General features: G+C 36.9%; 1 protein-coding gene across 1 annotated transcript in view; it reads left to right on the plus strand.

Annotated features, from left to right (window-relative positions):
• The window catches only part of LOC118969975 (probable ATP-dependent RNA helicase DDX4), a 74,861-nt gene that overhangs the window by 21,292 nt on the left and 34,747 nt on the right, over positions 1–18,822 (plus strand). The window contains 6 exon segments of the mRNA XM_073227433.1: positions 4,135–4,195; positions 12,764–12,841; positions 14,107–14,187; positions 15,926–16,068; positions 16,661–16,813; positions 18,068–18,222. Coding sequence (XP_073083534.1) covers positions 4,135–4,195; positions 12,764–12,841; positions 14,107–14,187; positions 15,926–16,068; positions 16,661–16,813; positions 18,068–18,222 — 671 coding nt within the window.

Genomic DNA, 18,822 nt, shown 5'->3' on the forward strand with positions numbered 1-18,822 from the left:
TGTCCTTGTCTGATACAAGTACTGCAACACCTGCTTTTTTCTCCCTGTTGTTTGCATGAAATATCTTTTTCCATCCCTAGAGTTTTAGTCTGTGCATGTCTTTGGGTTTGAGGTGAGTCTCTTGTAAGCAGCATATAGATGGGCCTTGCTTTTATATCCATTCTATTACTCTGTGTCTTTTGATTGGTGCATTCAGTGAATTTACATTTAGGGTGATTATTGCAAGATATGTACTGATTGCCATTGCAGGCTTTAGATTCGTGGTTACCAAAGGATCAAGGTTAGCTTTCTTAGTATCTTACTGTCTAACTTGAGTCGCTTATTGAGGTGTTATAAACACTGTCTGGTGATTCTTTATTTCTCTCCCTTCTTATTCCTCCTCCTCCATTCTTTATATGTTGGTTGTTTTATTTTGTGCTCTTTTGTGTTTCCTTTAACTGCTTTTGCGGGTCTTTGATTTTATTTTTTGCCTTCAGTGAGTATTTGGTTGGTCTGCTTTCTTTGCTGTGATTTTATTTTCTCTGGTGACATCTATTTAGTCTGAGGAGTGCTCCCATCTAGAGCAGTCCCTGTAAAACACCCTGTAGAGGTGGTTTGTGGGAGGCAAATTCCCTCAACTTTTGCTTGTCTGGGGATTGTTTAATCCCTCCTTCATATTTAAATGATAACTGTGCTGGATACAGTATTCTTGGTTCAAGGCCCTTCTGTTTCATTGCATTAAATATATCATGCCATTGTCTTCTGGCCTGTAAGGTTTCTGTTGAGAAGTCTGATGATAGCCTGATGGATTTTCTTTTGTAGGTGACCTTTTCCCTCTTCTCTAGCTGCCTTTAGAACTCTGTCCTTGTCGTTGCTCTTTGCCATTTTAATGATTATGTGTCTTGGTGTTGTCCTTTTTGGGGCCCTTCTGTTGGGAGTTCTGTGTACTTCCGTGGTCTGATCGATTATTTCCTCCCCTAGTTTGGGGAAGTTTTCAGCCATTATTTCTTCAAAGACACTTTCTGTCCCTTTATCTCTCTCTTCTTCTTCTGGTACCCCTATAACACGGATATTGTTCCTCTTGGATTGGTCATACAGTTCTCTTAATATTGTTTCATTCCTGGAGATCCTTTTGTCTCTCCCTGCATCAGCTTCTATGCGTTCCTGGTCTCTGGCTTCTATTCCATCAATGGCCTCTTGCATCTTATCCATTCTGGTTATAAATCCTTCCAGAGATTGTTTCATTTCTGTAATCTCCCTCCGGACATCATCCCTTAGCTCTTGCATATTTCTCTGCAGCTCTGTCAGCATGGTTATGACCTTTATTTTGAATTCTTTTCCAGGGAGATTGGTTAGGTCTGTCTCCCCAGATTCCTTCTCAGGGGAGACTGTCTAGGTTATTCTGGTCTGTATCAAATTCTGCCTTTTCATGGCGATAGAGGTAGTTGCTGGAAGATGGCGCGTGTGTCGGCTGGGAGAACGTCCCTTTTTGCTGGTTTGTGGCCTTTCTCTCCTGGGAGAAGAGCGACCTCTAGCAGCTTGTACTGGGCAGCTGCGTGCAGACCGAGCCTCTGATTCTTGCCGGCCGCTGTGGAGTTAAGTTCCGCGGTTGGTATGGTCGTGGCCGACCTCAGCCCGCTGCTCCAATATGGTGGAGCCGTGTCAGAGGGGAAACAGGCGGGAGGCTGATTATCGCTGTGAGGGGCCTCCGAGCTGCACTGCTGCCCAGGGGGTTAGGGTGCCCGGAGTTCCCTGGGATTCCCAGCCACTGGGCTGTGTCCCGGGACGCTTCCGTCCAGTGGTGGGGTCCCTGTCCCTTTAAGACTTCCAAAAAGCACTCGCTTTCCTTTGTTCCAGGGGTGCCGGCTGCAGGGACCCGCTCACAGGTCTTCCTGTCCTGTTTCCCTCGCATCCAGCACACCACGCACTGTGTGTCTGTGCTCTGGTGTGAATGGCTAGGGCTGGTTGTTTAGCAGTCCTTGGCTCCCTCTCCCTCCCCGCTCTGACTCCTCTCCTCCCACTGGGGAGCTGGGGTGAGGGGTGCTTGGGTCCTGCCAGACCGCGGCTTGTATCTTACACCCTACCCGAGGTGCTGGGTTCTCGCAGTTGTAGATGTAGTCTGGCTGTTGTCCTGTGTCTTCTGGTCTCTCTTTTAGGAATAGTTGTATTTGTTGTATTTTCAAAAATATATATGATTTTTGGAGGAGATTTCCACTGCTCTACTCATGCCACCATCTTCTAAAGTCATTTTTACGGTAATGAAAATGGTTAAGAATTTTTTTATGGTGAATTGTGAGAAAAAAATTCAGATGTTTTATTTCAAAATTTGACTTGGAATTTATTAATTCCATGTACGTGGGTTGTTAAATTCCACAGCTTAAAGATCATCTAATAATAGTAGTTTTTCATTTTTCTAGTGCCAAAGTGTTTCATGACCTTTTGTCAGCTTTATAACACTTAATTAAAACAGCCCTTTTTGGTTCTATTCACTCAATGATACTTTGGCTACTAGAAAAGGGAAAGAAGTCCTCAGGGTTTCACTTTAAATAGGAAAATTGGGTTACTCTTCTTATTTGTCTTATTAATGTCTATGTTCACCGTGAACTGGAACTTTTAACTGTAGTAATGAACAAAATCCCAAGGCATTTTGAGGACACACTTTCTGTTTTTAATAACTCAGAAAAGTAATTGGGTGACTCTAAACCTTTATAAAGGTGCTGGTGAAGTCATTTTAGTGTGTTTTGTGAAAGAAATTTTAGAAAAAGTCTTGCCTGAAGATACCTACATTAGTGCACTCCCTCCAGCTTTGGGTTTATTTAAAGGAAATTATTTGAAGGCATATCATGACCATTGTAATGCAGTCAGTTAATTATAAGGTATCATATGTAAATTTTAGGTCACTTTTCATTCTTAAGTTATTGAATTCTGATTTTCATGTGCAAAAACTTCAGAGTTCTATTCTGAAAGTTTTGCCCTAAGTAGATGCTTATGTGAAGGGAAATAAATGAGTAGCTTTATGATGATAAGGACACCGTAGGAGGTAAAAGTGAGAAAAGAAAGTTACGCAATGTTTGTTAAGCCAGACACAGCCTAAGAAATGTTGGAAGAGTCCAAAATTAAGTTGACATTTAGCTACTGGTGCTACTAAAGTTGAATTTTCTGTGTCCAACAGCCATCGTACTATTGGAAAATGCATAAGCATTAATAACAAATAAATTTGCAGGGGGGACTAAAGAAGAGAAACAGGGCCAGTCAGTATTTAAGATGAAGGGCAATCTCCAGCTATTGCTTCAAAAAGTTTGATTGAAATTAACCATGAGTATCCTGACCCTGTAGGTGACATACACCACTTCACTGCATTTGTAGTGCACCTGCAACATACATACACACGTACATGCACACACTCAAACACACATGGTTTTTAGTGCATGTGTGAGGTTTTACTTTAGAGTGAATTCCTTCTATAAAAATGTGAACACAATTTGTTTCACTTTATATAAACACAACTGAAAAGTTTTAGGAGTAAATTTCTGTAGTACTTTACTATAGAAATTGTCTGCTATTCTCCTGTGCCCTACTTTCTGTGCAGTGTTGATGAGTATACCGTGAAATACCAAACTCTGTAAACTGTGTTGCATATTGGAAGGCACTGATGTATTCATGTATTTCTTTGGTCATATTTTTATTAATAATAGTATTTGCTTGTACTTTTCAGGTTTTTGGGTGGCTAAACCTAAGTCAAGTGTCAGCAAACTCTTTCCAGAAGGGGCAGATTAGATTTTGCAGGCCTTATGGTACCTGTTGCAGGTTTGCTATCGTAGTGAGAGAGCAGCCGTAGGTATACTGAGGGTGGCAGTGTTCTAGTAAAACTTTATTTACACAAAATTGTGGCCCACCAGATTTAGCTCATGGCTGCAGTCTGCCGACCGATGTTTTCAGTGATATATTAATAGCTGTATATACAATGTTAAAGTTAATGAGTGTTAATTTAAAAGTTAGTTATGTTAATAAAGGAATATCTTGTGACCCAGAAGATCTTCAGTGGCCTGTTTTGTTTTGAATAAAACCCAGTTGTTAAATTTTTCTAGTATTTGTGAGTTAGACGACCCATTCTCACTATTCAAAGATATACTGGTATTTTCTTCCTTGTTACAGGACACATATTCTTGTGGAGCAAATGGAGACACTTCTAACAGGACTCCAGTCTCATCACCAGGTATGTGTTAAGCCAAAACGGTGGAACCCTTTCTAGGTTAAGGCTTCATCTAGTTAATGAGCAGAGTAGTAGACATCTTGTAGAGGCTATTTAAACAATTTCCTAGTGAGAATTCATTCTGACGTGGATGTTTAGAGATGGGGGCCACTTCTAGCTAGAGAAAGGTACAGTGGAGAGAGTGTAGTACTATAAACTATGTTATTTGATTTAGTGTGTTTCCTGTAAACATGTTTGCCCAGCTAGGATGTTGCGCATTTGGCTTTCAGGTTGCTAGGGCAAAATGTTAGGGTTCCTGACACAAGGGAGGAGGAGATTGAACTCTAAGTTTGATGAGGCAGTGGTGGTGACCTGTCAGGATACCTGTTATTTTACCAAACCTGCCATACCATCGAGATTTCATGACTTCTTCGGGATCTGAACACTGATTTGGGAAATGTCCTAGGAGAATAAGAGAAGCAAGTCGGGATAAGGGAGCCACTGGTTTTCCCCCACCTGTTTCCACTGGGTTGCCTCAATATTTTATAGAGTTGATGTGGATGGGAAGAAGGGTGCAGGTGGTAAGACTTGGACTAGGAAGTTAAACTCATGGCTTAGTCTTCCATTTTGTTGAAGTCCAAAGCAGGCTGAAATGCTAGTTCTACTATATATTTTCCATTTTTCTTTTTGCTGTGGCAAAGTACACCTGAAATTTATTAACCATTTTTGACTGTACAGTTCATTGGCGTTGTTCATTCACATTGTTGTGTAACCATCAACACCATCCACCTGTAGAACTTCTTCATCTCCCCAAACTGAAACTTGACACCCGTTAAACAATAACTGTCCATTCTCTTCACTCCCCAGCTCCTGGCAAGCCGCTATCCTACTTTCAATAAATTTGAGTTAGTGATGAACTTACTACGAGTCTCTGAATTTGAGTCACTACTACTATTAAGTCTTTCTAGTGCAAGAGAGAGGGCCTGGTACACCAGGTAGTTTCATCATTTCCTTCATCCAAAGGTAATGAATGAAATAAAACATTTGATACTCCAGGGAGCTGCTGGCTCACTGAAGCCTGTCTTAAAGTGAAAAAACCTGTGGAAGGTAGTTTCTAAATGTGAAGGGCGGTTTGAGAATAGAGTTCATTAGGTTAAATCAAATTTCATTCCCGTGCTCACCTTAATTTCAGAGTAATTCTCTTGATAAAAGTTAAGTTTACAAGAGATGCTTTTGCTATTGTCAAGATACATTGAACTTTCATAATCACTTAAATGAAGTGGTTTAATATGGAATATTAAGATTCTGAAAAGTTCATAAAAGTTGCTCCTGCTGAAACCTCAGTAAAAGGCTAAAAACCCTCAGTAAAAGGTTCTACCATGTGAACCACATTCACACATGTGTACCTGAAATACTAAAACGTGGGTGAGAGTAATCTATACCTTTTAACATGTTTATCTGTGTCAGGATGAACCTTGTTCTTTGAGGTGTCAGAGGCCAAGTTTTGTAAAGGAATGAAAGTTTAGATCTATAGTATATTAAAGCATAACATTGTTTTTTGGCGAAATCTTCAAGAAGCTAGACTGAAATTGCCACCAACTAAGAGCCAAGGCTTAGCATTAGATCGCTGACTGTTCAGGCTAGTGAAATGAAGTCAGGTAATGAAAAATGTAGATTGCCTGCTTACCTTCTTCTGGATAGCAAGTTCTTCAGTCTCTTTATTTCTTGCTTGCTTGCTTGATTGATTGACAGATTTATTTATTTATCCATCTATTTATTTATTTCTTATTTTCATTAAGGTATGATTGATATACACTCTTATGAAGGTTTCACATGAAAAACAATGTGGTTACTACATTTACCCATATTATCAAGTCCCCACCCAGACCCCAGTGCAGTCACTGTCCATCAGTGTAGTGAGATGCCACAGATCCACCATGTGCCTTCTCTATGCGTGTAGCTCTTTTTTAACTAAAAATTTTTTCCATGGAAATAGATTTTCTTATTACAGAAATACATACCAGGCCAATGAATGTATACTAAGCCAATAATGTAAATATCAAACCCAAAGCTAACAGGAAACCCTTAAATGTAGAGGTGAAAAGAAATAAAATGTTTTGAAAGCTTACCCTCCGAATTTAGTCACTGAGAGTCTATTTACTCTGATTTTTAGATCTCTGCATATATTACTTAGGACATAATTATATTCCACGGGGCATATTATATTTACGTTCCTTTCTATCATAGATGTCTTGCTTTTTCTTTGCTGACCTGCCCTTCCACACCCTTTTTATGATCATAAAAGATTAGTTGTTTCTATTCTTTGTCTGTTTCACAAAAATGGGATCCTGTTACACTGAATCTTGAGTTCTCTTTAATGACAGTCATGGAAGCCCTACTAAGTCAACTGGTATAATCTAATTCTTTCCTAAATTTGTGAAAAAAATTTCACATTGCTTTTAAAATGTCAAGTCATAGCTTCATTGTGTATAATTGAAAACATTTATTCCGCTTTCTCATTCATCATTTTGATTTCCTAGTATGGAACATGAATGTTTTATCTCCTCCCCTTTCCCTGCACACCCCACTCATGCTCCATTCCCTTCTCACACTCCTAATAGCTAGCACACTTTTTGTCTGAAAATATATGTACAGTTTTTATGTCACCTGTGTATGTATCATTTACATATGAGCCAATATTGCATGTAATATATTATAGGTACATTTTGTTTATTTTTCACTCTTTCCTTTTTAGTAGAGTTAGTCATTACCTTGTTTTGTTTACTGCTAATTAACTCCCACACCCTCTTCCAGACACAGATATCCATTTTGAATTAATGAGAATAACATGAGAAAAGAAACTGGATGTCAGTCTTATATTGATTTTTCTGTTAGGCTTAGGCTCTTCATCTTTTTAAAAAATAAGCTCTGAAACGTGGAAATTACCTGTTAGAAATTTATTTGTTGTATTTGTCTACAGAACTGTTAAGGCCAGGTTTTTTTTTTTAGAAGTTTCAAATTGAATCATAGTGTGCCCTACACACGGATTCAGTATTTTTAACTGAGTAGGCTACACATCATCAGTGTATAGCTCACTGGATTTTCCTGAGCTGAACACATCCTTGTCATTAGCACCCAGATTATGAAACAGCATTAGCAGGACCCTGGGAACCATCCCATATCTTCCTTCAAGGCACCATCCATCTGTCTAGGAATAACTACTGTTGTGATTTCTAAAAGCGCAGATTAGTTTTCCCTACAAATAGGAGTCAGATAAAATGGAATCGTATGTTCTACTGTGTTCTCTCCACTTGATTAGAAGTACTTATGGATTATTCATGGATATGTAGTCCATATATATAGAATCATATGTTCTATTGTGTTCTCTCCAACTTATTAGAAGTAGTTATAGATTATTCATGGATATATAATATTTCACCATGTGGCTGTACCATACATTATATTGATGGTCATTGTGGGTAGTTTTTTGTATTTTCATACTGTGGATGGTTCTGTAATGAATGTCCTAGTATATCTCTTGGTGGGTGTGAAAATCTTGTTACTCGGAATGCAGCTGGCTGACCAGAAGCATTGATGTCACCCGGGAACGTCTTGGGAATGCAGAGCCTCATGCTCTACTCAGAACTACTCCATCAGAATCTATACTTTAACAAGATAGTCAGATCATTTCTGTACACATTACTATTATGGTTATACAATTTCTGTTTGGAAGACTAGACATTGATGATTTATAAACGTTCCATCTTTCAGCTACTTGGGATGATGAAGGTAATAATATCTAGCTGCTTAGTAGCTACAAGCTGCATGTGATGGTTGAGCACTTGAAATGGGACTAGTAGAACTGAAGAACTGAAGTGTTAATATCATTTTAAGTAATTTAGTTTGGAATTTCAGTAGCCATAAATTGGGGGAGAGCCTTGCACACATTAGAAGCTAGCATTTGGAGAAGTATTAATTTTTCTGTCTGTGTCCTTGCCTGGAATGTCCTTGTCTTTGTAATGTCACTTTCCCCTTCCTCTCTACTGTTTGCCAAAAGCTTGGCTCCTTGGCGATAGTGAAACCGATACGTTGGATCAATTACATTTTGAATAGATCTTTCTCAAGTTGGTGTCTTGCCAATGGGTTTCAGCCCTGGACAAGTTCACTATAGATTCAATGTGACCAAAGAATTGACAGCAGAAAGTTCTTGGGGTGAAAGGTTATACCCAACTTTATTTCCACGGTGGCATGTCAATCACTGGAATCCCGTCCACTCAGAGGGAGTCTGCATGCAGCAAGCCGGTCTCTGCCTCTGGGCCTCCCTACCCCCACAGCCGCCTCAGTTTCTATCCTTGTGGCACTGCCACCACTCCAGCCTCTGCTCCTCTGTCCTGCAGCCTTGCAGCTGTGCCACTGTGTCGCCAGAGCACTGGGCAGAGCTCATTCTGTAGAGTGAATAACAACATATATTGCCCGCATATGTGTAGTGAGCTAGCCAGCTACAGCTCGGTGAGAATTCTGGCTACAGGAACCTTCACTCTATCCAAGTTGGTTCTGGGCTTTCCGTGATCTGAGAGCATTTCAGTGTAACCTGATTTCTGCCGCCTAGAAGTCAGCATGCTTTAGGTTACTTGATGAAATGTCTAGCCTGATCGAGGGGGAAGGAAACTGGTATGAGTTATGATGTGAGAATCTAGCGGGAGGAGGACCGTAGAGAAGAGAGGGATATGTGAGTTAAATATTTTTTAGCATTTTTTATTTTTGGAGGGTTTTCTTATGCTGTTAAATATGTGGCAAGTAGTAAGAGTTAAGAATTCAAAGAATAATTGTTGTCTCGTGGTTTTATTATGTAACGTTTATTGAAGACCTTTTTATAAAAAGAATTACCTACTGTATTTAAAAATGTCACATGCACAAATTATAAAGCTTCACAAATATTGTGAACCACACCCATTCTAAGAACATTACTAATACTGTTAGATAGCTTATGTACTCTTAATCTGTCCTGTCCAGTCCCCGTCTTGCATTGTTTCTTTCCCTTCCTTTCTAAAGCTTTGTCACATATGTATATCCTCCCAAACACCGTATTTAAGTTTGCTTCTTTGAGTTTTATAAAAATGACACCTTAATAATCTTTGTTCTGCAATTTGAATCTTTTGTTCAGTATTGTTACTAAAGCTTATGATGTTGCCAGTTGTTAATCATACTCTAGTGTGCAAATATACCACACATGTATGATGTATATAATACTACATGATATAGAACACAATATAAATAGGACTCTGTTGTGCAACTGTACCACATATTTTTATTCTCTTCTTGATGCACATTCGAGTTTTCATTTTTGCTGTTCTGAACAAAGGTGTGATGAATATTCCTTTCTTTCCTAGCTTGTGTGTTTCTGAGTTATGAATGGTGTTGAATTATGTCATATACTTTTATTTATGGAGATAGTTTTTTCTTTTTAATGTTAATGTTAATTACCTTTTTTAATATGTTCTGATGTTATAGTGTTTTGCATACTGGAATAAATCCAACTTGGTCATAATGTTTCATGCATTCAGTTTTACTGTTGGGTTTTGTTTGCTAATATTTGTTTTTGAGATTTTACATCCACTTGTAAGGAAGAGAGGTTTTTGTCTGTCCTTGTCACATCAAAGTTATGTTGGCCTTGTGGAATGAGTTGGGAGTAATTCCACTGCCAATTTCCTGGAAGAGCTGTATGATGCTGGAATGATTAGTTCTTTGACTGTTTGGAAGAACTCACTTGCAAAACTGTATCTAGGCATGTTGCAGAGATTTAAGTACTGATTCAATTTCTAGAGGACAATTTGGTTTGGTTTGTGTTTATTGCTTCTTGAATCAGTTTTGACTTAATTTTCTTGGGACATTTCCACTAATTTTGAGTTTTAATTTTCATGGATTACAGTTGTTCATGGTAATTTTGTTTTTACTCTAGGACTAAGCACGTAACGTAAGATCTATCCTCTTAACTTTAAGCGTACAGTACAGTATTATTGTTGACCACAAGCAGCGCATTGTTGTTCAGCAGAGTTGTAGAACTTTTTTGTCTTATATAACTGATGCTTTATACCGATTTAACAGCAGCTCCCATAGATTTGGAGGTCATTTCCTTTTCCTTTTTTTCATTTCTAGTACTATTCATTTGTGTCTTTTCTGTTTTTTCTTTTCCCTCTCACTTGATCACTCTCCTCGTGATTTGTCACTCCGGCAAGTCTTTATTGTTCTCTTCAAAGAACCAGATTTTGCCTTTGTGGAGCCACTTCATTTTGTTTCCCATTTGATCAATTTTTGCTCTTTTCTTTTTTCCTTCCTTTGGTGTGGTTAATTTTGTTCTTTTTCTAACATTCTTAGTAGTTGAGATGACTGTTCAGCTCATTAATTTTGAGTTTTTATTTTCCAGTTTAAAAATCTTAGTGCTGATAAGGAACATTTTTGTCAGAGAATTCTGAGTATTTTTCAAGTTCCATTGTAATTTTTTTCTTTGATCCATGCATTATATGAAATATTGTAAATGTGCATTTCCAAATGTAAGAGGATTTTTAAATAAGAATTTTTTGTATTTAATGACTTCTAATTCAACTGAATTATTTCGATTAGAGAATTTTGTGTTTTTGATGATTGATTTTTGAAATTTGAACTTGCATTGTGGTCTTTCACGTAGTTTTTATGGACATTCTGTCTGTCGTTGAAGAATGTCAGTTCTTTAATGTTGGATGCTGTATACTTTTGTGAAAATCCACAGTTATTTTATGGATACTGTAGTTTACTTATTCTCCTTTGATCATTTTTTTTGCTATTACAAAGAGTGCTTACAGCAACCTCTTTACGCGTATCTTTGTTACTATCTGAGTACATCCAGAGGAGAAATTCGTATGAGTATCCTCAAAAACTATATATTCTTCTAAGTTGGGATCAAGATCCAGCTTCTTTTTTTCTTTCTTTTAAAGAACTGGAAGTTGGTACGTGTTTGTGCCTCTCCCTACTCCTCCCTTCCCTCTGCCTCCACCCCTCTGGCAACCAACAGTTTGTGCTCTGTATTTATTACTAGTCTGTTTCTGTTTTTTGTTCATTTGTTTTCTTAGATTCCACATGTAAATAAAATCGTATGGTATTTGTCTGTCTTTGTGTTATTTCACTTAGCATAACACCCTCTAAATCCATCCACTGCATCAGCAAATAGCAAGATTTCATTCTTTTTTTATGACTAATATTCCTTTGTGTATATATGCCATATCTTTATCCATTCATCTATTGTTGGACTCTTAGGTTGCTTCAGTATCTTGGCTATTGCCAGTAAGCTACAGTTGGCATAGAGATACATATATCTTTCTGAATCAGTGTTTCCAGTTTCTCTAGGTAAATACCAGGAAGTAGAATTAGTGGATCATATGGTAATTCATTTGTCATTTTTGGTAACCCTCCATTCTGCTCTCCATAGTGGCTGCACCAATTTGCATTCCCACCAACAGATCGCAGGGCTCCCTTTTCTCCTCATCATCGCCAACAGTTGTTATTTGTTACGTTTTGAATACTAGCCATGTGACTGATGGGAAGTGTTATCTCATAATGGCTTTGATTTGCATTTTTCTGATGATGAGTGATGTTGAGCATCTTTTCATGTGTCTGTTGGCCATCTCTGTGTCTTCTTCGGGAAAATGTCTATTCAGGTTCTCTGCCCATTGTTTAATCAGATTTTTTTGTGTGTGTTTATACATTTTGGATATTAGCCCTTTATTGAATGTTTCATTCACATACATCTTCTCCCATTCAGTAGGTTGCCTTTTCATTTGGTTAATGGTTTCCTTTGCAAAACCTTTTCAGTTTCTTGTAGTCCCACTTGATTATTTTTGGTTTTGTTTTCCCTTCCCTGGGGAGACAAACCTCCCCCACCACAAAAAAATAACTGCTAATGCCATTTTCCACAGTTCCCTGTGTAGGCTGTTTTTTAGGAGTTTTATATTTTCAGGTCTTATATCTACGTCTTTAATCCATTTTGAGTTAATTTGTGTGTATGGTATAAGAAAGTGGTGTTCGTCTTTCTTTTGCATGTAGTTAACTGTCCAGTTTGATGATACTGTCTGACAGGGAAACGTTGTATATATACCTTGCCTCCTTTCTTATAGATTAATTGACTATGTAAGTTTGGATTTATTTCTGGGCTGTCTACTCTGTTCCATTGATCTGTGTGTCCTTATTTTTTGTGCTGAGATTGATCGAGTTTATAGCTTCAAGGTAGTGTATGATTTGTGCTTGTTGTCCTATATCCTGACTATTCTTGGTATTAGCAAACTGACAACTGTTTTCCTAACAGTCCAGGGTTCAATAAAGCCATTCCTTCTTTTGGTTTCCAGTTTCTTTACCTATGAGTGAAATTTAGTCATTTATTTTTCTTCTGGCGAAGTACCTATTCTTACAGCCCATTTTTCTACTAGAACTATTTGTTTTTCTTATTGTTGTGTAGCATTTCTCATTTGCCATGTGGGTGGCACATTGAAAAGGTTTAAAGTTTGCATACCATCAAGATACTGTTATTTTGATTTGCTTCAAAATGTTATTTGCTATGTTTAGAAATGGATGGTGGACGTTCTCAAGGAGATCATTTCATGACATGGGGATTTGCCTCTGGGAGGAGTTTGGGGAACGGAGGTAAGTATCTTTGTCTTCTCAACTGTTGAATAGTGGAATGACTAGAGGCTTTTATGGCTCTTTACTGCAAAGCTGCATCTCATACAACTCAAAGCACTGTAGACTTTGCGATGAGTTCATCATTTTTTTGAATGGTGGTATTCTTTCGGCTTTTTTACTATGGTAAAAGATAAGATAGTAGAAAATAGTTAAATTGGTTAGATTGGTTGGTTAAAGATAGTTGCTTCACAGAGTTGCTGCTTAATGTGTTTTTGATTATTGATTTCCAACAATTGTGATGGGAATAATGTAAAAGCCTCAGAAATTAGGGTGAGAAGGACCTCTTTTTTGTTTTGTATTTTTGGAGAAAAGGCAGAACAGGAAGCTTTTTTCTGAGCTCATTAGTAGTAAAAGGTTATTTTCCTAGGCCTGAGATTTTTTACTTTTAGAAGAACCCAGCCCTCGATTTGACTGGATAACGGCATAGCAAGATACTCTCTACAGTGCATTTTTAGATTTGATACTAAAAGGCTGAAAATATTCTGCACTATGTTTTATTATAATGCAATCAAATATTATATAGAACCTCAAATTAAATTTGAAAATACATATGACCATTTGTTTCTTTAATGGGACGTCATAAGCTAGGGCCAGTTGGTAGTTTTAGGCACATGTAGCAGTTATTCTTGAATTTTTTAGATGTTATTCTTGGAAGAATTTTATTTCTAGATATTTTTATTCATTAGAAACTAAATGTGTTGATATGTAGTGTTTCATTTGATATTTGGAAACCTGAATTTCTTGTTTAGAGACAGTTGATACAAATGTGAATTTTGTATTTTGACACGTTCCTGCTTTTTCTCATTTTGTTTTTTAAGCCTGCACATTAATAAGTAAGAAGCATTAATGATCTGGATCATCTAATTGTGCTAAGAGCTTCAAGTGCGGGTTTGTTTGCTACTACTAACATTAGAGACATTATAATATTATACTAAAGGGAATGTTTAATATTTAGATGTATTCCTGTTTTAGAATAAGTTAACTCATTCTTCTTATGTGATGCATTTTGTTACAGACTTGTAATAAACATTGTTGAATTACAGTGAGAATTATTTCTTTTTGTAATTGCAATACTTGGAAAAATACTCATTGTGATTTCTTTTAATTACACTATTTTACCCCGAATATATAACTTCAGATACCACAACTTGATTTCTTCTCTTTACTTTATGATTTAAAAACTTTCTAATAGTAACATAATCTAATTTTGGTGTTTATGGATCTAGATAGTGAACATGAACAATATGAGGGGACACAGTGCACTGGTGGCATTTTTGGTTCTACAAGACTAGCATTAAGTGGTGCAGGTGAGAAATCGAATTTATTACTGAATATTCATCATTTGTATATGCTTTTAGCTCTAGAATTAGTAAACCTCAAATATATTTAAGTATATTAAATTGGCTTCTGATTTTCTCTCCTTTTCGTATCTGTAGGCAAAAACGCATGAACTATTTTGCCTCTGTTATATAATTTGTACAGTGTTCATTATTTCTTCTCTTTCATCTACCAGTTAATTTGGGGTATAAATCATAATTTTAACTGCAGGAAGGAAAATGAGGTTTGTGCTGGTTTCAAACAAAGGGTTTTTGAGGAGACAATGAAAAAACAAACAATTGATGAAATGTGTACAAACGTGGATAAAGTGTGATATATCCAAATAATAGAATATTACTCAGCATTAAAAAGATAGGAGCTATCAAGCTGTGAAAAGATATGGAGGAACCTTAATTTCCGATTACTAAGTGAAAGAAGCCCATCTGCAAAGGCTACAGGCAGTATAACTCCAACTATATGACATTCTGGAAAAGCCACAGCAATGGAGAAGGGTAAAGAAAGATCAGAGGTTGCCAGGGGAGGGATGAATGGGTGCAGCATGGAGACTTAGGGCAGTAAAAATACTTTGTATGGTACCATAATGACAGACACATGTCATTATCAGTTTGCCCACATCCATAGAATGTACAATACCAAGAGGAAGACCTAATGTAAACGATGGACTCTGGGTGATGATGCGTGATGAGTGTAGGCTCATCAGTTCTAGCCAGTGGACTACCGTGGCGGGGGATGTTGGTAGTGGAGGAGGCTGTGCAGGTGTTGGGGCAGGAGGTATATGGGAAAGTTTTGTACCTTCGCCTCAAGTTTTCTGTGAGCCTGAAATTGCTCTAAAAAAGGAAGTCTTTAAACAAAACATTCAAATGAGGAAAAGGTTTAAGTCAAATGTAGAATTAAGAGATGGGTGGATGAAGGGACTAGGAATCCTGAGTAATTACACAATATTTGAAGAGAAATCGCTATATGGTTTATGTGCTGGGGGAGGAGCTGTGTTTTCTCTTAATATTCTGCAAAACAATGCTTTACAAGTCACGGTGACACTTACCAAAGCAGAGGGAGCGGAGGAAGTCGACGAGGTGCGTTTTCACTTGGTTTACCTTTAAGTGAGTAAACCTACTGTAAGCCAAGTTTAATTTTTGAAGTTAAAGGTAGCTGTTTCTGCTTTAATATACTCTGAGGAGTATACAGATTCACAGCCTGTTTTTGAGAGTTACTTAACTCTCTTCAATCCAGCAATTGCAGTAGAGGAATTCCATACTGTAGATGTACATGTATGAGGGGTATTCACTGAAGCTCAGGTTTTATTTATAATAAATAAAACCTGAAAATTGCCTATAATTCCTGAGTAAATAACTGTTTAATTAATATAACTGTAAAATGGGAGACTGTGCAAACGTTAAAAACCGGGATATATCCATATGTATAAATCCTTGTATGAAAACAATATGTCTTTTCTGGTGAGATAGTTATTTGATTTGATATAAGGAATAAAGAAAATACAGTATATATGATTTTTATTACGAAAATTATTTTCTGTGCAGAGTACTTAAAGGCAGAGTTAACTTTTTAAAATTTTAAGTAAAAACAACTTTAATGGTAAGCAAGGAAAGTTCTACTGTATTAAAAATTGGACTTTGTCAGGTTTCTGTTTTTCCTCTTATTTTTCTTCTCGTTCTTATAATGTATGTTGTTTTTTATTTAAATTCCGAGGACCAAAAGTAACCTATATACCACCTCCTCCACCTGAGGATGAGGACTCCATGTTTGCACATTATCAACCAGGGAGAAACTTTGACAAATACGATTGTATTCTTGCAGAGGTATCCGGACGCAATGCGCCACCACCGATTCTGGTCAGTGTATTAAGTATTTCTGTATTGACTATGTAGCCGACTTTGGTTTTCAGGCATATGGTACTTTAAGCTAATATTAAAGAATACAAAAATGTCATCTTTAGTATCTAATGCCAGCTTGGAAAGTTAGAGCCATGTCTGCCATCTACAGTAGAATTAATTGCTATGTTGAAAGAGAAGGTACATCCCTACCTCCCCAAACCAGGATGAGAACTTGATTTAAATTTACTAAAAGGGCACTTGTCCTGGGATTTCTGAGTATGTGACAAAGTTATGTCCTAGGGTCTGATTTTCTAAGTGCCGGAGCCTACAGTCCCCTGTTGGTAATGAGTGATCGTCACTGATCAGAGTTATTTGTATCTCACAGGTTCTAAGCGGGCAGAAAAAAGTGCTTCTAGATCCACTGTCCATAGGGAACACTCCTTAATTGTACCAAGTAATAATATACAGGCTCTGGATATTACTTGTGAGTGAGGGCCTATTGGTAAAGTAACTTTGGTGTGTAAAGTGTAATTAGCAAAAACCTGAAACTAATTCAGATGGAATATGTTTATGATGTATGGAATTTAATCACTGCTTCTTTTTTTTTTAGACTTTTAAAGAAGCGAATCTCTGTCAGACACTGAATGACAACATTGCTAAAGCTGGTTATTCTAAGCTTACTCCTGTGCAGAAATACAGTATTCCTGTTATCCTGGCAGGACGAGATTTGATAGCTTGTGCGCAAACAGGGTCTGGAAAGACTGTAAGTCATTTTGCCACATGGGTTCTGCCCCCTATTCAAACTATTGAATGTTTCGAACTTTGGTTCCTCCCAAGTAGCTTGACTATCTTTTATTGGATAGAAGCTTTGTACATAATTTCAATGAATTGTCGTAAATAATCGTGGTTTTGCTTCTGATTTCTGGTTTTATTGGGGTTTGTGTACTTCTGAAAAAAACTTTTGAACTATTTCTAGAATAACGTTGCCGTTCATAGATGTTTAGTCTGTTTCTAAGCGTGCTCAGCTCCTTCTGGATCTTGGTAGTGTACCTGAAACAAAACAGTTGAGGGTCAAAGCACCAGAAGTGACAAAACAGAGGAAGAAAGTGATTTATGTAATACAGTTGATACAGTTTTGGAGTCCAAAGAATGAGAAATAGCTATACTCGTTGTACTTGGTTCTCAGTATGAAGAATAATATATAAGATTATATATGTATATGTGTGTGTGTATATATAAATAAAATAAGGATAATATAATAGTACTCTCCGTTTATGCTATCTGAAAGAACTCTGATGAAACCAGGTAGGATTTAGGACTAATCTGTGTCATTTGTCTACTAAATATAAGGTTCCATGAGATGAGTAATAGAGACTGTCATTTCCAGATCATAGAGTTGTGGTTCATACTATTTTAGTCTTAATCTGCCTCCGCAGTAGAGTTGAAGGGAAAATAGGTGAGTTGTGTAATATATCAGCTGATATGTGACTTAAACATTGTTTTAGAGGTAGACTTTAGCATCATATTAGCTTAAGGAAAACTGTAGCACTAAATTTCTCTTGCCAGATAAACTTCAATAAGGGTGATGTGGTAACAGTCCAAATGAATGATTTCCCAGTTTTTGTTCTTCTTGTGTTCCACCTCGGCATGCACTCTGAGTAATGATTGTGTCACTCTCCCAAAAGGATTCATTCAGAATAACTGATAAGTGCAGTGATTTCCTTAAGTTATACCTTCTTTTCCCTCTATAAAGAAGGTAATGGTGTTGATGTATTTAGAAGTCATGGATCTGCTTTTTAAACCTAAGAACTAAAAAATACTTATCTGACATCTTCTATTGTATAATTGCATAAAGACCTATATGTTAAAAATCCAAGTTGTTTTGCTCTCTAATCTTAAATTTACCAGCAAGATGGAAGAAAAACCTAAAGGCCATAGGGCAGGAGGAATAAGTAGAAGGATAAAGGGAGAAGGATGATGCATTAGAAATCTGCAAATTATGCGATTTAACTTCTAGGCGGCATTTCTCTTGCCCATTTTGGCTCATATGATGAGTGCTGGAATAACTGCCAGTCGTTCTAAAGAGCTGCAGGAACCCGAGTGTATTATTGTAGCACCAACTCGAGAATTAATCAGGCAGATCTATTTGGAAGCCAGAAAATTTTCTTTTGGGTAAGTACATCAAGAATGCCACTCCCGAACAAGTTTTTCTTAAGAGATTTTTTTAAGCTTTTTTGGGAAGAACTCAGTAATACGTCACTCATGTAATTGGTATTGCTTGGTTGAAGTGTATTTTTTCATAATCTTTTTTATCAAATCCCTTATTTTTATTTCTAAGAAGAACCATGCTTATTATAAATTAAGTGATAATAGAAAAAGATAAGTAAATAGTGAACATAAAATTAAACATTTTAATGCATCTTTAAAAAATGAACTGCAGGTACTCCGAATAATACTCTCTATTCTTTTACAGATAACTTTAGAATATTAATAACAGCTTATTTCATAATCATACCTAATTTTTTAAGTGATTTTTAAGATTATTCATGTGTGTCTATTTTATTTCTCTATTTTGGGGCATTTGGGTTGTTTCAAATTTCGGGCTAGTATAAATAAAACTACAATGAATAGCTTGCTGTATAATGTTTTTTCTATTTTTATGTTTTAAGTATTAGGGTAGATTGTTATAAATTTAATATTAAAGAGTATGAGCTTCATTTAAAGCCTGAGCCAGTGTACTATCAGCAGAATATAAGAATGCCAACTTCACTG

This window comes from Manis javanica, chromosome X (genome assembly GCF_040802235.1).
Source record: "Manis javanica isolate MJ-LG chromosome X, MJ_LKY, whole genome shotgun sequence".
NCBI lineage: Eukaryota > Metazoa > Chordata > Mammalia > Pholidota > Manidae > Manis > Manis javanica.